General features: G+C 39.1%; 1 protein-coding gene across 1 annotated transcript in view; it reads right to left on the reverse strand.

Moving 5' to 3' along the window:
* The window catches only part of MMP11 (matrix metallopeptidase 11), a 400,408-nt gene that overhangs the window by 192,904 nt on the left and 185,170 nt on the right, over positions 1 to 22,334 (reverse strand). Inside the window, exon 2 of the mRNA XM_044068686.1 lies at positions 707 to 966. Within this exon, the coding sequence (XP_043924621.1) occupies positions 707 to 966 (260 nt within the window). The remainder of the gene's footprint in view (positions 1 to 706; positions 967 to 22,334) is intronic.

A 22,334-nucleotide genomic window follows, 5' to 3' on the forward strand; every position in this document is an offset into this window, starting at 1 on the left:
GATTTTAGAATACTTTGTTTTTATAAACTACTACACCTTTTTGTTCTTACACTAGGAAATGACGTTTTGTTGCAGTATTTCCTGTGTATAAAAAGGTGTTGCATTTACTGCTTGCATTTGTATCTCTGATGAAGCTGCTTAAGTGTAAGTGGCGAAAACGCTGTTATTTTTAAGCAATAAAACTTGCGTTAAGAAAGACTTTTGGACTGGACTGTTGGCTTTAGGACTTAAGGTTACCTGTGTTTTTGAGCATTACTGTTTTTTCTTTTTTCGCTTTGGTTTATTTATCAATTTATTATGCACAATAACTAGATAATCACACTAGAAGGTTTATGTTTCTTCTGTACAGAATATTCAAGCTTGCATCATTCAACAAATAAAGTAAATAGCAGTAAATGCACAGTAATTACAAAACTGGCAAATGGTACAGTTCAAGTTTCACAGGTATCACTCAACAGTTACAATCTTGTAAAAACTAATGTAGCAATACTAAATAGTGAAATACACCATGAGAAGCAAACCATTGTAGTCAAGTACATGAGAATTTGTTGATACCAAAAACAGTATTTTTGCCAGTTTATAAGAGTAGCCACAATGAACATGATAGCAAATGAGACAACATACCACTGTCTAAATTTATGTAGTTAAATAACATTTTCTCCCAGGATAAGATTCAAATGTAAAACAAAAGAAAAGAGCCACATACTTGTAAGTAAGGTGAGTCTTATGCCACCGACCTCCAGACAGCACAAAACGTTTCTGTCTGTTGCGCCCATCTGCTTGTACGGGGAAGTCAGGAACGCCACAACGACGAGGATTCCATTGTGCAATTTTACTGCTGGTGTTTCTTAACACAGGCAGCATGGATAACGTCTTGTGATTTGGCTTAAATTCCTTGGAGGTGTCCTGTTGGGAAAACCAATCAGTCTGCTCGTTTGGGGCATATTCGAGTTTATGATGTTGTTCCTAGAAAATGTTTCACAATCTGCTGTTACTTTGAAAATAAACTGGAAATTTCATCCTTACTAAACTTATAAACTGTGTCATTCCATTGAAAGTATACATACATACGCAACCTCTGCACACTCTATATTTACATTTATATTTATATTTACATTTAGTAGAGTTCAAAATCAATAGCCAAGTACAGTTTTGTACCTACCATAAATGTAGATGTTCGAGTGCTCATACAGCTGCAGTCATAACAGATGGGTTATCCTGCCGTCAGGCGGGTCCTCGGTCGGCCGAATTCCAAAGTCTAGGTCTGGTGTCGGTTGTCGTCGCTTCTTCCCTGATGTCAGTGCGGCAGGGGTATAAAAGAGGCAGCCGACGCCATTTTCTTCAGTTTTTCTTGCCCCAGATGTCAGGTGTCCCCAGAAGGAAGGCAAACATAATGTTATGCAAAGATGCAATGTTGATAAATCAAAAACAGTAGTTGCAAGCAAATACACCATAAAAGAATACCCCAAAAAGGTTATATGAAAAGTGTTTGTCATAAGGCCTGTCCTAAGAGGGGATGGAGGGAGGGAAACCTGGACTCCAGCTGTATGAGCACTCGAACATCTACATTTATGGTAGGTACAAAACTGTACTATGTTCATCGTGCATACAGCTGCAGTCATAACAGATGGGTAGAATCCCAAAGCTAAGTAAGGGTGGTAGGCACTAAGTGGAACTAGGAGGGGCTAGGATGCCCTGCAGGACTGCTGTGGCAAAGCCTGCTCTAGATTTTGAGTACAGTGGGAGGTGATAGTGCTTGGAGAAAGTGTGCACTGAACTCCAGGTGGCTGCTTCCAAAATGTCCTTGGTAGGGACCCCCCTGAGGAAGGCTGCAGAGGTAGCTGTGGCTCTGGTGGAGTGGGATCTGATGCATGCAGGCACAGTTTTTCCATGAAATGATTAACAAAAGAGTATGCAGTGGGCTATCCATTTTGAAATTGTCTGTTTGGAAATAGCCTTTCCCTGAGCACCTGCAGCATAGGACACAAAGAGTTGCTTAGATTTCCTGAATGGCTTTGTTCTGTCCAAATAGTAACAAAGTTGTCTGTGAATGTCCAAGGAATGTAGTAGTCTTTCCCCTTTGTTTTGTGGATTAGGATAAAAGGTAGGTAAGTGGATAGTCTGATTCAAAGCTACACTGGATACTACCTTTGGCATAAAGGTAGGGTTGGTTCATAAGGAAACTCTGTCCTGATGGAAAATGATGAATGGTTGCACAGCCAGGAGGGCCTGTAGCTCTGAAACTCTGCGTGCTGAGGTGATAGCCAGAAGAAAGGCTGTTTTCCATGACAAGTACTGTAACTCTGATGAAGAAGCTGGCTCGAAGGGAGGAAGGGTCAGCTTTTCCAATACGAAGTTGAGGTCCCAAGCAAGGACTGGTGGTTTCCTTGGGGGTTTTATATTCTTTGCCCCTCTGAGAGAATAAAGGAGGATCTGTGTTGTAATGTGCAGAAATGGCTGAAGCGTGGATCTTGATGGAGGAGAAGGAAAGTCCATTGTTTAACATCTCAGCTAGGTACTGTAAAATTTGAGGTATATTTATTACCCAAGGATTCTGTCCCTTTTCTTGATTCCAGGCACAAAATTGTTTCCATTTGGTGGAGTAGGCCTTTCTAGTAGAAGGTCTTCTGGCCTCCAAGATGACATCCTGCACCTCCTTGGAGAGGAGAAACTGTTGAGAAATCAAGGAATTCTCCATGCAGCTAGATTTAGAGTTTTGAGATGGCTGTGAATGGTTTTGTAGTTGTGCTGGGACAGCAGAAGAGGGACTAGAGGTAGGATCCATGGTGGGGAATGTGTCAGGCTCTTCAGGAGTGGATACCAGTGTTGTCTTGGCCAGTCTGGAGCAATGAGAATCATTTTCGGCCTCTCTGCTCTGACTTTTAATATAACTTTGGGCAGCAGAGGAAGAGGTGGGAAGGCACAGACTGTCAATGTTGCCCAATTGAAGGAAAGTGCATCCACTTTCCTGGCCTGTGGATGGTAGGTCCTTGAACAACATTTTTTCAACTGGCAATTTCTGTGGGTAGCAAAGAGATCTATGTCTGGCTGTCCCCATGCCTGAGTTATCTTTGTGAAAACTTGAGGATGCAACTTCCATTCGTGTGGATCTGTCATATTTCTGCTTAGGTTGTCTGCCAGTGTGTTTTCCTTCCCTGGCAGGAATTGTGCCTGTAGTTGAATTTGCAGTTCCAGTGCTGTGTTCCATAGGGTCATGGCTTGCCTGCACAGGGGGTATGAATGAGTTCCCCCCTGTTTGTTTATGTACCACATCACTGTGGTGTTGTCTGTCCTTATCAATAGCTGGCCTGGATGTAGTAGGTCTTTGAAGGTCAAAATAGCCTTTTGTACGGCTAGCATTTCCTTTTGGTTGATGTGAAGGTGCTTCTCTTTTCGGGTCCATTTTCCCTGAATGCACTGATCTGTCATGTGTGCTCCCCAGGCATAGTCTGAGGTGTCTGTAGTGATGATTTGAGTTGCTTGAAGTACACAAAACAGAAAACCTGTGTTTTTTTGGCAAGCTTGAGTCCACCACAAAAATTCCTTTTGAAGGCATGGAATGAGTGGTATAATTGCTTCCAAGCTGTGGTTGTGTTGAGACCATAAGTTTTTCAGGTACCATTGAAGTTTCCTTATATGCAGCTTTGCACATGGGATTAGTAGGATGCAAGATGCCATGAATCCCAGAGCCTGCAGGATTTTCCTTGCAGTTAGCCTGGTGTAAGTTGCCATTTTTTTGAAGTATGGAGACAGTTGCCCTTGCTTTTCTGGCATGAGGTAGGCCATCTGGGTGGTTGTATCCAAGCTGGCACCCAGGAAAATTATTTGTTGAGAGGGTATTAGTTTTGATTTCTTTTTGTTGACTGTGTATCCCAGGAAGTTAAACAGTTTTATTACAAACGCCAGGTGCTGCAGTAGTATATCCTTGCTGTCCACTTGGATCAGGCAGTTGTCCAGATATGGGTAGATTTGTATCCCTTGTAGTCTGCAGAAGGTGATTACTGATGCCAGGCATTTCGTAAACACTCTGGGCGCAGTAGATAAGCCAAAGGGCAGAGGTATCTTCTGCAATCTTGTCTGATAGGGACATGCAGGTATGCCTCCTTGAGGTCCAATGTTACCAGCCAAGACTCCTTGCCCAGCATGGGAAGAAGCTGCTGTAATGTGAGCATCTTGAATTTTGGCACCTGTAGATATGTATTTAGCATGGATAGGTCTAAGATAGGTCTCCAATCTTTGTCTTTCCTTGGTACCAGGAATAGTCTGGAATAAAACCCTTGACCTTGTTCTTTTGCAGGTACCTCTTGAATTGCTTTCATGTCCATGAGAGTTGAAACTTGTTTTTGTGCCTCTGCCCTTTGATGTTGTGGCAGGTTTGGCATGCCTCTCATTTTTGGAAGGGTGTGAAAGTGGAACCTGTAGACTCTGTCTATAATGTCCAGAATCCATTTGTCTTTTGTAACAATATGCCAATTTTTTGAGAATAATGCCAGTTTTCCGCCCAAAGGTGTTGCCATTAAAGCTTTGTTTGGCAGGTGTAGGGTGAAGTCATTGTGTCTGTTTTCTAAAAGACTGTGATCTATCTTCTCCACCTCTTGGGGTAGGTGCTTGCCACTGTCTGGCTCTGAAAGATCCTTGAGGTTGCCCTCTATCCCTTGGGTGCCTGTATCTGCCCCTTTGGGGTCTGTCCGTGGCTGGAAAGGACCAATTTTTTGAAGGCCAATTTCTGCTGAAACGTGGAGGCTGTACCTGTAGGAAATCTTTCACTGTTTGCATTGATTTTGCTTTTTCCTCCATTTTCTTTTGCACCTCCTCAGCTTTAACACCAAACAATACATCTTTTTGAAGAGGTGCATCTAATAATTTAGCTTTGACATGATCTGGTAAGGTTTGCTCTTTGAGCCAAGCATGCCTACGTATAACAGAACCCGTAACAGCAGCTCTACATGAGGCCTCTAAAGCATCAAAACCACACTGCAATGTATGTTTACCCACTTGCTCTGCACCATGTAACAAATCCTGCAACTCTTTTAAATCTGGTTGGTCTGGTTGTGTCATCTTACTTTTCAGCTGAGATATCAAAAACTGTTGATACTTTAACATATGGAACTGACAGTTTAATGCCCTCATGGTTAAAGTGGCTGAGGTGTACACCTTTTCCCCCCACCTTTCTAAAGATCTGGAATCTCTCTCGGAAGGTAATGGGTTTTTAGCAGTAGAGGCCTTAATTCCCTTGGGACCCTGTGAAATAGTTTCTGGGTCAGCAGTATGGCTTTTATATAGGAACTGGTGAGAATCAGGAACCCGGTAATACCCGTCAGGTTTAACAGGAGCTGGAGGTAAAGAATCTGGATTAAGGCTGGCTTCTGTGTACACATCATCCAATATATCTAAAACAGGAGGGATAGCCAGAGGCCTATGCTGGGTGAGCAGAAGAAATTCCCTGAGCCTTTTCTTGGAATCTGAGTAATCTTGGCCTTCCCAGTGAAAGTGTTCCCTCAGTGTATGCAGGGTTTCCCCAAAAGAGAAGTCCTCAGGAGGGGAGACCAAGGGAATAGACTCCTCTGCATCAGAGTCATCGAATGGAGAATAGGCATAATCCTGGTCCTCAGATAGTTCTGAGGTAATAGAAGCTTGATCTGAGGAAGGGTAGTCTTCCTCTAATCTGGGCCTTTTGTCAGGGGGGGTGTTGAGAACCCCTGATAAGAGTAATCAAATCCTCAGCCATTTTAAGCATCTGTTTTTTAGGCATGGTGCCTTGAGAGGGGGTCTGAGGAACCTGTTTTTTGGTTTTCATGGCTGCTTTAGATTTAGTGAAGGCTTTAATAGAGAAGGAGGAAGGTCTGAAGACCCCTTGAGAAATGGCAGGCCTGTCTAAATTCTGAGTTTCCCCTCCAGGAGTGGCGTCTGAGTCTGTAGTAGGAATGGGGGCCGAGGAGCCTGCGACCTCTGGTACTGAAGACACCGGTAATACATTGTCATCGGTACTCAGGGACTGTGTAGGCGCCTCGCTGAGTACAGGAGAATCGGTAGTCGGCCTTAGCGTGGTTTCAGTAGGTGGCACTGACCTCGTATGTCGGTCCTTATCTTTGCATTTTTTGCTCAAAACTGGAGTCGGAGTATCCGACGACATAATATAATTAAATTGTTTGCCAAAAAAGTGAAGGGCAAACTCCGTCCGATGCTTAATAGTGCGCTTGTTGAATCTAACACAAAAACGGCAGGCCGAGACGTTGTGGTCTGGGCCTAAGCAAGGTATACAGAAAGAGTGGAAATCCTTATGCGGTATTTGCTTCCCACATGAAATGCAATTATTAACTTTGTCTGACATCGGTCTGAGGCAAGAAAAGTTTCCCCAACGGGGTACTTAGCTTTCAAGAAGACTTCGGCTGAAATACTTTCGTAAATCTCAGGAGCTGGCCGACCGGCACTTGCGAACTGCTTCTGCTTCGGGCACCGCGCGGCAAGAAAGACTGAAGAAAATGGCGTTGGCTGCCTCTTTTATACCTCTGCCGCACTGACATCAGGGAAGAAGCGACGACAACCGACGCCGGACCTAGACTTTGGAATTCGGCCGACCGAGGACCCGCCTGACGGCAGGATAACCCATCTGTTATGACTGCAGCTGTATGCACGATGAACATCTACCATGGCTGTAGTCACTGGCATAAACATATTTATTCACCACGTAGAAAACATAATAAAAACAGCAAAAACTGTAACAAAGATAAGTGCTTTCAGACTTACAGTAAGTCCTCCATCAGATCTGTTAATTACATGTGATGTCATCCTTTAAATAGTCCTATTGACCAATGACAAATATGACCAAAGGCCATGACAAAAATATGTTCCAACTTTATTAAAATTCAAATCACAAATATTATTACATCATAAAAATAAAATAGATATAATTATAATCATTCAATTAATAAATTGAAATTCACTTACTAGAATTTTGAAGTACAAAATAAAATGTGGCATCACCATAAAAATAGCTTGTTCTATTGTCCAATCAAATATTGTCAAATGAAATTTCAACCTACAGAATAAAAATAAATAATTGCCTAACATTGGTTGAGGCAGAGTACTGCTCTAACCAATCTGAAGCGAATGTTATATATGAATTAAAAATGAAAATAAAACAGATAAAAACAATGTAAAACTATAAACTGCATCTCCTGTGAAAGTATATATGTTCTATAAGTTGTGGAATGATTAGGCATAAATTAAATGATAGAGCATCGCCATTACTAAAAACAAACAATGATGACTTAAAATCAATAGGATAAAACTAATGGAAATGTGGCATGAGCATATCTGAATGTTATATATTGGTATTAAATATTCGATATAAATGCAGCCAATCAGATAGAAAATAATAAACTAGCCAACTGGATAATTAGATGAGGCCAACCAAACAAATGGCATAAGACAGTTTAGCCTGCCATTTTCTTTATAATGTACAAATATATCCAATGTGAGGTTATCATACGGAATCTCCACTAATCTCTCGAGTCAACGGACCTCAATAAACATAAACACTAAAAACATAACACTTCAAAAGGCAGCTAATAAATACAACTGATAATCATTCTTTAAAAGAACGCAAATAAAACAAACCAAAATATAAAGTATAGAAGGCCTAAAAATGGCATACTTCTATTGAAACAATATGACTCCACCAATCAATTGGATTTAATCCAAAAGCCAACCAATAAAAAAGTAAAAATCTATAAAACTCTATAGTAGTTCTATACCACTTGGTTTCAGTGTTTTGAGACTCAAACAAATGCCATTCTACCACATGATATATATATATATATATATATATATATATATATATATATATATATATATATATATATACGCAGTAAAAACCAAACGGTGCTGGCAAGAGTTACCTCCAACAACAATGAAATGAACAGTAAAAAAACAAAGCAGGAGGTAACAGCCACGGCTATGTAGAATAACAGCTTTATTAGTAAAAGAGGTGAGCGCTTTCATGGCACCACCCACTTCATCAGACAATCAAAGAACAGTAAAACACAAAATTTATACCAAGCTTATCATTGCCATCAGCTACCCAATTAATCCTTAAAACTATATTCCTAGTATAAAACGTTTTATACCTAGTGTGAAAAATTTTAAAAGCTTAAAATTAAAACCAGCTTGACAATAGAAACAGCATATCACATCATACAACTTAATACATAGAAAATAAAAGTATAGAAAAGTATAAAAGGTGGAGGGGGAGGTTATTACCTACTATTTCTTTAAATCTCTATTTAGAAGAATGGGTTTAATATTAATTTTGTCATTCAGGCCTACCCCAATGTTAGCTCGTAGCCTTGTAATCCATTCTAGTGCCTTAGTTTCTACTCTATTCCTAACATCTCCACCTCTATTGTCAGTATAGACCTTATCTATTACCAAAAATAAAAATTTGTGTGTCTCATCATGGTCCCTCACATGCCTGGCTAAGGCATTTGTCTCTATTTCTCTGGTGATATCATATATATGCTCCCTCATTCGGTCTCTCAGCCTTCGCGTTGTCATTCCAACGTAGAAGGCAGGACAGACTGTGCAGTGTGCCAAGTATATAATATTCATACTGTCACAGTTAGCTACTATTCTAAAGGTAAACTCCTTCTTTAGATCTGAATGTAGAAATCTACTTCCAGTGTCAACGAAGGTGCAGTAATTACATTTATTGCAGGGGAAGGTTCCATACCTGACTGCATTTTCTCTTCTTGTTTCCATGGGTTGTGATCCACATAATAATCTTTTTATAGATTTTTTATTCTTAAAAGCAAATCTCGGGGTCTCACCTACCAGCCTTTTAACATCATCATCAGCACATAGTATATTCCAGCTTTTTTGATATACTTCCTGTAAAGATCTAATGTTACTCGAGTAGGATACTTGTACTCTCATAGGTTTCTGACTAACAGTTCCTCCATCTATGATGGTATCCATATCTGAAAAGTATGGCTTACCTGTTCCTTCCCTTGCCTCAGATAGACCCACTAATGACGGTTTTATCTTTTTCACTGTACCCTCTAAGTATGAGCCTTTCCTTCATGTTCTTGATCTCTTCATCATACTTAGTTTGATTAGCTGTGAGTCTTGATGCTCTCAGGCCTTGGCCTCTTACAGTGTTCTTAAATATATGTCTCAGGTGCATGCTCTGTCTATGGAGATAGCTATTCCTATAACATTCTTTCCTATAGATTTCAGTTTCCAGAACACCTCTCTCTTTTTGAAGTATCCTGACATCCAGATATTCTATATCATAGAAATGCTTCACTGAAAATTTAAGGAAGCTGGTACTATTATCTATTTTGTGGAAGAACGATAGAAATGAGGCTACATCACCTCCTTTTGTCTATATAAATTTCCTTCAAACATAAATATATTGTTCTCTAATTTCAGTTCCATCAACAATGATAATAAATCAATAACTTGCACATCATATGTTTCGTCTTCCATTAAATACTGTTTGAAGAGCTCAACACCTTTACTATTAGGGATGACTGTGAATAGAGATTTCACATGCAAGGTAATCATGAGCCATCTATCCTCCACGACTTTACTCTTACAAAATGTTTTGTATCAATATATATATATATATATATATATATATATATATATATATATATATATATATATACATTCTTTTCCAACACAGTTTTAAGGTGGTGTTCCACAAAAATGGACAAAGGTTCAGTGCACCAGGCCCTCCCTGATACAATGGGTCTCATGGGGGGCACTCTGGGATGTTTATGTATTTTGGGGAGTCCTTGTATGATGGGTAGAACAGGTTTGTCTACTATGAAGTACTTGAATAGCTCTTGGCTAATAACTCAACACTGTAAGCATTCAAATAATGCATTATATATTAGCATGCTGCTTACATGCACCTGTTGAATATCTACTTTCTGATAAGAAATGCCATCATTCAACATTGTCAGCATAGATTCCTTATAAAAACATAATCCATCACCACTAGAGAACCACCTTTGTCAGCTGGTCTCACTGCGATGGAGCATTCATTACACAAAACCTCCAAAGCTTCTTTTTCTTCTCTGTTTAAATTATAAAAGCTTTTCTTAAAAATACCACTATCATGCATACTTCTTTTATACATGCTTTTTCAAATGTCTCAATAGCAGCATTGTTTACAGGAATATAGCTACTTGGTTTCTTAAAAATGTTCACACAGCTATTACTCATATTATTGTCACCAAACTGAGATTTAAGCATAGGATTCCTAGTTAACATTTTAAGTTCTATAATATTGTCAGTCATATCCATTCTACTTGCCGGTACAAAGGATTTCCCTTTGTTCAGTACACTTATCTCAGAATCAGTTAAAGTTTGCCATGATATATTCCATACTAATGGATGTTGGATTGTTGCCACATTTTCTTGAGTGTCATAGGTTGTTACTCTTCTATAGATGCTTTCTGTTTCATCCTTCCTCTGCTCGTGGAGCGGTTCTGAAAATTTGTAATTCATATAGGATATGGTGAAGAAAGAGCCGTACTGTCAGATGGAACTGATGACATACGGCTACTGTTAGAGTTAGTAGATACATTTCTTTCTGCAAATTTACTGCAAGCTCCTCTCTCAGGCCTCTGTATCTCACTGCCGCTTGTGGAATCATAGGGAGGTGTGGTAGGAAGTGACATTACAGCATTAGAGTTCTCTACTATATCTCTAACAAGAGAATTGGCAAGCTCAATCGGTTGTTTAGGAATAAATTGAGATCCAACGGGCTGAGTAGAGCTACTGCTATTAACAGCATTGTTACGTTCTTTGGGCCAAGCAAAGACACGCCCACTAGAAAAATCTTGTAAGTCCCTTTGCACTTTCTTTTTCTTATAGCCCATCAGTTGCTGATCATAAACAGATATAAGTTTCAAGACATAGTCTAATTTTAAATCGGCAATAGCATGCGGATATTTTTCATAGAGTTCTGCTTGCAGTTTACAGACATTGGATGATATAGTGAGTTCTTCTGGCTTAAAGAAATCTATTAGTAGCTGCATATAATTGTGACTGGTTTCTAAGTTAATCTGCTGCCACTTTAATAATAAATATTTGTACATAGTTCCATATGTGGGCATTTTCAGTACCATTAAGCCCCGAGGGACTATATTAAGCTTTAGACAGGCTTCAAAATAAAGTCTCTGTGACTGAAGCCATTTCAATTTCTGTAAATCATTCTCAATTTTAAACAAGTCTTTTCTCATTGCAGCAACAACATAGTCACTGTTCTCTTCTTGCTGCAAATCTTGCACTAGAGGCTCTACCTCTAGCAAGGGGTTGTTTTTGACCTCAAGAAGCTTATGCAGGTTCCTTTATATAAAATTCCTTCGATTTTCCTTTTCCGGGGCATAATCCAGTTCAATAATAGAGACATTTCCCTCTGCCATGTCCAGCACCACCCGTAATGTAAATGAATCCGCAGTAAAAAACAGACGATGCTGGCAAGAGTTACCTCCAACAACAATGAAATGAACAGTAAAAAACAAAGCAGGAGGTAACAGCCACAGCTATGTAGAATAACAGCTTTATTAGTAAAAGAGGTGAGCACTTTCGTGGCACTAGCCACTTCATCAGACAATCAAAGAACAGTAAAACACAGCATTTATACCAAGCTTATCATTGCCATCAGCTACCCAATTAATCCTTACAACCATATACCTAGTATAAAACGTTTTATACCTAGTGTGAAAAATTTAAAAGCTTATAATTAAAACCAACTTGACAATAGAAACAGCATATCACATCACAGAACTTAATACATACAATATAAAAGTATAGAAAAGTATAAAAGGTCAAGGGGGGAGGGGGTACTACCTACTATTTCTTTAAATCTCTATTTAGAAGAATGGGTTTAATATTAATTTTGTCATTCAGGCCTACCCCAATGTTAGCTCGTAGCCTTATAATCCATTCTAGTTCCCTAGTTTCTACTCTATTCCTAGAGGAATACATAGAGGTGGAGATGTTAGGAATAGAGTAGAAACTAGTTTTGTTTTAGTATGATTTTTTGTGCTAAGAGTTTGAGATGTATGGATGCTGTTAATCTTATAACAGAGGTTTAACTCTTTAAATTTTTTTTCTGTTTGTTTTTCAAAGGTGTAGATGGTCAACAAGTGCAAAGAAAAACACCAAGCATGGGCGATTTCTCAAGAGACACTAGGAAACTGATTAGAGGGACGTGGATTTTAATCTGTCCTATTAACCTGTGGCTTGGACCTGACTTTTTTTTTTTTTGTAAGAAATCTTTGGGGCCTCTCTAGATGTGTTAGATATATTCCAAAGGGGACGTTGTTTTAAAAGATGGGTTTTATAAATGAGGACTATAGCAGTAGAAAGACGCCTGCTGACCTGGATGAGCTACTAAGGCAAATTCAAACTCGAACAAAGGCAAAAACAAACTTCATACTGAAGAAGTTTGCACATTGTATCAAACGAAAAGCGCTTTATCATATTAAAGGATTTGTTTTTATTTCTTGTTCGTGTGCCGCTTGTTTGCCACAGTTCCTTTTTTTGGGTTCTATGAGATACTAAGACAGATAAGCTGTGCAATGTTGAATGACTTATTGACCATAACAGAGACATGCTGGACAAAGCAGAAGTCGTCTATGCGAGTCTCTGATGACAGAGTCTGTTTTCAGGTAGGGTACCCATGATGTGATACATGGGGGGAGGGACTTTACTGACTGTGATAATGCTACACTTCTTGGCATTTAGGATGATCCTATGAACGGGACACCACGTATTCATTTGATATAGTAATTGATGGAGAATTTGGAAGTCTTGGGTGCAGCTGACAATTGTACCTTGTTTATAGTCAACTACAGACTTGGTTAGCCAGAGGCACTGGATACTTGATTTTACATCAGAAATGTAGATTCCACGTTGGAAGGGAATGATAACCAAGCCCTGTGAAACATTGATAGTAACATCCCTGTGGCTGGAGGAGACAGCACCCACACATGCAATGTGAATTTCACTTGTGAGCAGGTTTGCTATGCAGTGGCCTACATAAGGGTTTAATACCTGCATGGGGAATGTGAAAGGACTTGGTAATATCTTGGCAAACAATTTGAATGGACTAGGCCTCAGTTAATATTTCCACGGCCCAGTCAAAGGACTTTTGTCAGGTTGAGCAAATATGACTTGCCTTTAACAAATCTGTATTGATTGTGTTCCAGGTTATGGAGGTCACATGTATCATTTTTCATTTCAGCAATAAAGAATTCTGTGGTTTAGCAGGTCATGCAAACACAGGACTAATAGGTCTGTATTTACCCTCCAGTACCTACACCACAAGGTGACCATGGGTAACTGATACTGCAAGTATCTTATTTCAGGACTAGTGAGCTGGCAGGTGATGACTTTTAATACTGCAGGCATGATATGATTGCAAAAAATTGTCATTTATTTACGCCTACAGGTTAACTTACAGTTCTTCTAAGCAATGGCACTATTTTCTCTCTACCTCAAATGGTGGAACCTGAATGGTATACATTGTATCATATCCAGTCCCTATTCTGCTCTTCTTTCACCCAAAAGAAGCCCGTCAGCATGAGATGTTCTACTGCCATTCCAGCTAGTGATTGCTTATGACAAAATGTGCTTGGGTGGGGGTGCAATCCAGCTCTGCTATGCATTTGCAGTACCCTTTGCCACATACAGAGCCATGGGTGTAAGTTTGACTCACAGTTTAATCTTGAATATGGCTTATCATCTAGGATTGTAATGGTCTGCAGACTGACTGCCTGGTACTTACGAACTTATGAACTGTAGGCATAAATCACCATCTTTTTAAAGTATGTGTACATTTAGAAGATAAACAGGTGTTCTGTCAAGTTAATAAAAGAGATGCACAGTGTACATGGCCCCTTGCATAGCAAAGAAAATTCTGTACTAAAGTGGCATCCGATTTAAAAAGGAAATCTTATTAAAAAATAAAAACTGGCAAGTTTTTAATAACAATAGTCAGATCAGATTTAGCTTTACTAAAAATACAATTTCAGCAGTGCAAAGGTAAAAACGCTCTCTGTCTCCACCCTCTTCAAATAACTGTGGAATAACAGTATCCATACAAAAACAATCTGCCATAAATTACAATCCAACTTACTTAACATTTATACAAGTGCACATTTCCATAGGGTTCCCTAAGTCCATCTTTCTACTTACACATGTGCTAACTTCTAAAGTATTCCAGGGTTCAGAAATTACTTTAACAAGATATTAATTCTGACAGCACTGTCCACAGCTAGCTGTACGTTTACATAACAATGTCATGCGTGTAGTATCATGTTACATAACAATGTCTTGAGTGCAGTATCATGTTGCATAACAATGTCATGCGTGCAGTATCATGACAAGCTCCCGCCTTTCCATATGTGCAACTTAAATGTCAACAGATTTCTAGATCTTCTCCGCCTTTTTAGATGGGCTGCTCTCACAATTCAAACTTGTTTGTACTAAATTTAATTTTTACTACATTTTATCTACTTCCTCTCACATTTGAAAGTATATGTGTGTGTGTGTGTGTGTGTGTGTGTGTGTGTGTGTGTGTGTGTGTGTGTGTGTATATATATATATATATATATATATATATATATATATATATATATATATATATATATATATATGTATATATATATGTATATAATCAGCTCGGGTGCTCGAAGAGTCAGCATTAGCATGACTTTTCTTGTTATTAGTTAAAGCCCTGCAAGCAGCTGTGTTGACAGTTAAGAGTTTATTTATTGCATCCAAGTTTAGCTACTTCCTTCCCTTCTGTATCACATGAAAAATGCTGCCCCCCCCTTTTTTTTTGCTAAGAATGGGAAAAATGAAAATTAATAATGAAATAATTTCCCATACGGCTGGCCTAGCAATTGTTGCTGTTTACTCTTTCTAGTGACGCATTGGAGAAATGTTTAGGAATGATTTGAATTCCAGTGTTGGTTCTAAACTTCAGTTCTGTGCTGGTGAGCTGTAAACAACTTCAGGGCTGAAAAGTGCAATATTTAAAGGGGTACATCATAAGGTGCAGAAGCACTGCTCCAGACCAGAAGGTTTTGTGCACTCGTTTATTTTCAACTAAGACTTCTAAAATCTTTTGTTTGCTACAGACTGCCTCTGGAATCCATTTTCATTAGGGCCTAAATCATATCCTGCTCTTAATCAAGCAAACCTTTTATTACTACCTTATGCATACTGACCTCACAGTGCATCTTCATTTCTGCAGTTTTGTCCATTTCAGTCTGCCTAAGGTTTTGTAGCTAATAGCTGCCAATGTAAAGAGAAGGCATGCATAATTTTAGGGTAGCAATCAGAATCATTTGTGGATGTAAGGAATATTTAAAGGCTGTCATGTGATTAGACCCATTCAAAAGTGTTGTGCTGACCTTCTCTGTACATGGTAGAACCAGGTGTCGGGCACAAGTCACTTTTACTGTTCCCTGTACCTTAAATTTTAAGCAAGTAGCAAACAGAAAAAATACTGTTTTTTTTCTTTAATACTGACATGACTTCCAGTCTTCAGTTAAGTAATACTATCTGTAATGGTGGCTGGTGATCCCCTCTTAATTACCCCATTAAATTACTAATGAAAGACAAAGTTGTGCTAAGGGGGCAACCTCTGTTCAAATACTATTACAAAATATAATTTGCAAAAAACAAAAACAAACAAAAAAACAAATGGTGGCCATTATTGCAAAACTGTACTGGCCAGCACTGAAGTAAGTAAGCCCACAAGTTACCCCTAAATCACCAAAGGAACACACTTTCCAAGTACTGTGCTTAACATTTTTGGTCCATTTCCCCTAAATTGACAACTGAGTCTCAGATCTCCTGGCTGCTCCATAGATCCATTCATTCCCTGTGGCTGACAGCCCTATGCTTCATCCATTCACTGGGGTTGAAGCAAGCCAGGAGTAGGCATTGTCATTATAAACAACATGCATCTGACATCTGGTAATGGTTAAAAGTGAAGATATTTTGCTAACTTATGAATGGGAAGAATTTGCACCTTAAGTATCCTATTGCAAAGTCATTCATAAGGGTTAGGACCACAAAAAGAAAACCGAGAAAAAAGCACTAATCCTTTTTCAAATATAGGCAATATCGCTGGCTCATTTTTGCATCAACTACTGGCCTGTCACACAGCCAAAACTTGGTACTAAATGTGGACTGCTGGAAAACAATTCTTCATTGGTGGGGCTGCTGAATAATGGGCCATTCCAGGAGTAAGCCATAGCAGTAGTAAAACGGGGACCAGCAATACCCAGCAGATGCTAAGATGGTGAAAGTCAGAAACAGATATGAACCACACTGGCTAGCAGAGCATCTGCCATACAGCTGCTGCCTTACATCACACAGCCAAGATCAATTAATCAGTAATTCGCACACAGTAAGTCGCTGAACTAGTAAACAAAGCAGCAGTAGCCCTGTGTTCCTGTAGTACAGTCACTCCATCTTTGCCCACCAAGGACAGGATAAGTGGCAATGTGACCAATACTTGTGTTGTTTGCTTGCTTAATAGATTTTTTATGTTTACTTAATAAATGGGAAGGTCACAGCATGAAGTTATGGGAAAGAGTAGTGGAAGCTAGGTTAAGAAGGGAGGTGATGATTAGTGATCAGCAGTATGGTTTCATGCCAGGAAAGAGCACTACAGATGCGATGTTTGCTCTGAGATTGTTGATGGAGAAGTACCGAGAAGGTCAGGAGGAGTTGCATTGTGTCTTTGTGGATTTAGAGAAGGCATATGACAGGGTGTCTAGAGAGGAGTTGTGGTATTGTATGAGGAAGTTGGGAGTGTCAGAGAAGTATGTAAGAGTGGTACAGGATATGTACGAGGGTAGTGTGACAGCGGTGAGGTCTGCGGTGGGAGTGACAGATGCGTTTAAGGTGGAGGTGGGATTACATCAAGGATCAGCTCTGAGCCCTTTCTTATTTGCAATGGTGATGGACAGGTTGACAGACGAGATCAGACAGGAGTCCCCGTGGACTATGATGTTTGCAGATGACATTGTGATCTGTAGTGAGAGTAGGGAACAGGTGGAGGAGACCCTGGAGAGGTGGAGATATGCTCTAGAGAGAAGAGGAATGAAGGTCAGCAGGACTAAGACAGAATATATGTGTTTGAATGTGAGGGAGGACACAGGAATGGTGAGGATGCAGGGAGTAGAGGTGGCGAAATTGAATGAGTTTAAGTACTTGGGATCAACAGTTCAGAATAATGGTGAGTGTGGAAGAGAGGTGAAGAAGAGGGTACAGGCAGGATGGAGTGGGTGGAGAAGAGTGTCAGGAGTGATTTGTGACAGACAAGTACCAGTAAGAGTGAAAGGGAAGGTCTACAAGAGGGTAGTGAGACCAGCTATGTTATACGGGTTGGAGACAGTAGCATTGACAAAAAAGCATGAGTCAGAGCTTGATGTGGCAGAGTTGAAGATGTTAAGATTTGCACTGGGTGTGATGAGGATGGACCGGATTAGGAATCAGTATATTAGAGGGTCAGCCCAGGTTGGAAGGTTTGGAGACAAAGCCAGAGAGGCAAGATTACGTTGGTTTGGACATGTGCTGAGGAGAGATGCAGAGTATATTGGGAAAAAGATGCTAAGGATGAAGCTGCCAGGTAACAGGAAAAGAGGAAGGCCTAAGATAAGTTTTATGGATGTGGTGGGAGAGGACATGCAGGTGGTTGGTGTGACAGAGCAAGATGCAGAGGACAGGAAGAAATGGAAACAGTTGATCTGCTGTGGTGACCCCTAACGGGAGCAGCCGAAAGAAGAAGAAGAAGAAGAATAAATGGAAAGGTATAAAGATCAACTACACTTCTGAAAAATGCCTGGGCAGCAGAACAGGCAGATAAGAAAAGAATAGGAAAATAACTAGGGAAACATTTGTTTGTTTGTCAGAAGTTTGGGTAAATCCTTTTCGTCAAATTTATTTTTTATGATTGCTGCACTGAATGAAAGAGAACTTTATTTCTGCAATCATTACTTTTAAATGACATGCCACATGACTGAATGCGATTTCTATCATACATGTACAAGTCAATGACTTTAGGACTAGAATTGGGGTATAGGCTGCAGATAGGACTATATTGTTTGTTGGCATTACAGTTAGATTTACGTTTTGGGTTGTTAGGATTAGACTTGGGGTAACTGTTAGGTTTATAACAAGAGTTATGGTGTGTGTGTGTGTGTGTGTGTGTGTGTGTGTGTGTGTGTGTGTGTGTGTGTGTGTGTGTGTGTGTGTGTGTGTGTGTTGTGTGCTGTATGTGCAGCATGGAGGGTTGCTTCCCAGACAAAATACCATGAATACTTAATATGTATTTTTTTTGTGTTATGCATTTTTAAGTATTTGTATTTTAAAGAGATGTTTATGATTTCTTTTATTTTTAACTATGACTTATTAAGTTGTCTTTGAGGATTTTTGTTAAAATATCTTCCCAAATGAATGTGATATAGCAAAACAAATATAAATGCACTACAAACACAACATAATACATATGCATTTCATATGGAAAATGAAAGCATATCATCCTTAGACTCATAAAGACAGAGAAGGGGGCATGAGAGACAGGCCACATGATGAAAATGACAACACATCAAACGTGCTAACAAAAATTATTGTTTTATTTATTTACAAGCAGGTAAATTGGACCACTAAAACCACTTTCAGTCTCACCCTTATAGTATTGCATTCAAGAAAAAAAAAAAATATATATATATATATAAAACACAAAGGGGGAGAATATATAGGCAGGTACCAGTACTTTGAATAAGCTATTCAGCCAACAAAGTGACACACTTTTCAGCTAATTACCAGTTCAAAAGTAAGCTTTTCAGCGAACACCACCATTCGATGTCTCTGTTACCAATCGACAACGCTTTTCAGCTAACCAACAGTTCAGAGATATGCTTTTCAGCAAAAAAACAATTCAATATCAGTGTTACCAGTCAGCGAGGTAACTAAAGAGCCCTTCGGCACAATTATTCCATTACGTTAGAGACAGTTCTTACTTCTCTTAGTCCACTGATATTTCCAGGATCACCTTAGAGTATTACATCAATCAATAAAGCCAAAAAGACACGATAAAGGCTTTATTTAAAACACATAAAATAGGCTAGCGCTTTCACCCGTAGGCTTCCTCAGGCCACTAACTCTTACAATTCACAATACCTTTTTATACACATTCAGTAGCAATTAGCCTGTAATCAATCTTCATACTTTAATTAATAAGCAGTCATTTAGTTAAAGAGATATAATCATTTAAATCTTTCAACACCATAAGCAGTCTTTTAGTTAAAGTCATATTATCATTGCGAGAGCAAGTAAAGAAACAGCAAATGTTTATGTATAACACTTATCCTTGTACAATTTTGGATAAGTTGTTTGAAAAGTTGATGGATAATGTGTTCTTATATGAAAAGAAATTGTTAGAACAAAAACAGACTAAAATAAAAAGGGACACACAAGATTTTAGTAGGGGTCAAGTGTTTACTTGGCCGAGAATGAGTAGTAATATTAATGGCCCAAATTATAATAATAAAAACGAGAGAGAGTTGCGGAATTTAGTGGCACGTGCTGATACAGAAAGTAATGTTAACTCTGAACGAAATGTTAGAGGAGGTGATACTATCGCTGCCACTACAGAGAACATACAGATTAATAGAAAAGGGAAAGTTGTAATTACAACAGCCCTGATACATAATGAAAATACTGATAGTAACAGTGATATAAATACATTAACATCTAACATAGACGTGATAGATCTTGATAGTGTGGAGAACACTGAAGGTAACAGTGTAATTGAAATGGCAGAGCAAGTGATTAATAATGGGTTAGTGAAGGAAATAGTATTTTAGTATTGATGAAGGATTGTATCCGAAAGCTCTGCTGTGTTTGGTATTAAAGTGGTTTTCCTTTCGTGTATTGTTTGCTTGGAGTATTTTGGCAGCTTGTCTTTGTCATTCATTCTTTTGGTAACAGCACCTACACAGGTACAGTTTGTCTTTTTTTGAAGAAAGTGGATGCACTGAGAACAGAAGGTGGTAATGGTGGTCATAAGTCTTAGGCCAGTAAGGACACAGTTCTAGAGTGCTGGCCTACATACTTAGCACCTGTCAGACTTCTTAGGGAATAACATGGCACCTCCACTAAGGTAGGCTGAGGGCCTGTGGATCTTCTGTCAAAGTGTCATTGATTTAAGTTAATTGACATGCAATCATCAGTGTTTGTTACTGTTTTTTTTTAAAACAGAGTGCAAAACAGAAGGATTATTTTGTGAATAATCTGTAACTACCTAACCTAACTGATTGTCAGACCATTGTGTTTCTTCCTGTATGCCACGGTTATGAACCTGCAGATTTTATTTTGAAGGTTATACAGCTTTTGTAAATTACAAATGGATGGATGGTGCTTCTGATTATAAGAAGAGAACTCCAAGATGGAAATCAGGGCACCTTTCCCAGCAGTGTATTCTACTTGTCTTGATAACAAACTATTTACACTACCATGTTTAAAACATATAGATGATTTGGTTCCCCAGGTTTGTTTCCTACTTTGTTTACGCATGTTATAAGTGAGGGATGGGCTTAGCCAGGCAGCCAGCTATTTGTAGATTTGTACATTTTCTGGTATACTGCCATTAGGGTCAGATATGTTCCACTGGCCATTCTGCACTCTTAAGTCTTTTCTAGGCCCCCAAAAATATTGCATTTGTATTTCCAAGGCCAAGCTGATTTGATGGACATCCAAAGACTAATTAAGCTGATGTTTAAGGTTTCAGCCATCAGAGATGGTACACTGCCAGACTGCCAAATAATCATGTTACCAGCATACAAACAAATGTTTCAGACACCACGGGAAATGAAGCAGCAGATGACATAAATAGAAAAAGTAAATGACCACGCATGGAGCCTAGAAGAACTTCCTGGTTTATTAAATTAAGAGCCAAGTGCTCCAGTTAATAGTTACTCAGAAATATTTCTGATGAAGACAGTCAGTAAACCATTGCAGGCTAGAAGGACTCGGTCACTACACTGACCTTTTTCAACAAAGTATTAAAGTTTATTGAGTCAGAGACCCTCGATGGGGCTAGGAATGCAATAAAGGTAACTTGTCCCACATCTGTGGCTTAATACAAGCTGTTCATTAGGACAGCTTGAGCTGTATTACTGCCAAGCTGTTGTTGACTGCAGAGTAAGCGACATGCATTTGTGTGTGTCTTTAGCTGTGAGGCTATTGCTTTCTCTGTGATTTTTCCTACATATGTGAGCATACCAATAGATGTGTACAATACAGATTGGTCAGAAGAACCAAAATGTTGCTTAGGAAAAGGAACAGTAATAGCTAATTCCCTGAGATCTGGAACAAAAGAGGAGAAGAAAGGGGAGCTGATAAGATGCCTCAGAGGTATGGCAATTAAGATGTTGCATGCCCTCAGGCCATCTGATCCTGCATGGCCATGGCTTGGTATCTCATGTAGCCATTTGTTAATGGTGGACAGAACTAAAGCTCAGAGGATAAAAAAACAAAGATGTCCTTGACAGTGGCCAGAGTAGCACATCAGGGAAATTAATTGTTTTACTTTTATTATTCGTTTTATTTTGTCTTTGTTTACCAGTAAAGTCCAATTGGGTTTTACTCTTTCAGCAGAAGCCTGTGGAGAAAATCTTTAGACGTTTCAACACAATTTTTTACTGCTGTATTAAACAACAATTAAAAAAATTGTAGACGAAATACTGAAATGTGGGTGGGTACAGCGGTTAGCGTTGTCGCCTCACAGTAAGAGGTACCCTAGTTCAATCCTTGGCTGGGGTGCCTTCTGTGTGGAGTCTGCATGTCCTCCCTGTGGTATCGTGGGTTTCCTTTGGGTGTTCCAGTTTTCTGCCACATCCCAAAGACATGCTGTAGGTGGATTGGACACTCTAAATTGGCCATAGTGTGTGTGTGTGTGTGTGTGTGTGTGTGTGTGTGTGTGTGTGTGTGTGTGTGTGTGTGTGCCATCTGTTGGCAACTCAACACCGTAAAACTCCACTGCCAGTCATGAGCAGACAGGTGATCTGCTTTGGCGACCCCTAAACGGGAAAAGCCGAAAGAAGAAGAGGAAATACTGAAATCTACATATTTTATAGAAAGCACAAAGAAATATTAGACATAAGCATGTTAGGTACAACAGGATGTGAAATAGAAAGCAATTTACAACAGTTACTCCAAAACAAATATTATTACACATACATATATATATATATATATATATATATATATATATATATATATATATATAT

The sequence above is a fragment of the Protopterus annectens genome, chromosome 4.part0 (genome assembly GCF_019279795.1).
Source record: "Protopterus annectens isolate FY-2018-M chromosome 4.part0, PAN1.0, whole genome shotgun sequence".
Lineage (NCBI taxonomy): Eukaryota > Metazoa > Chordata > Ceratodontiformes > Protopteridae > Protopterus > Protopterus annectens.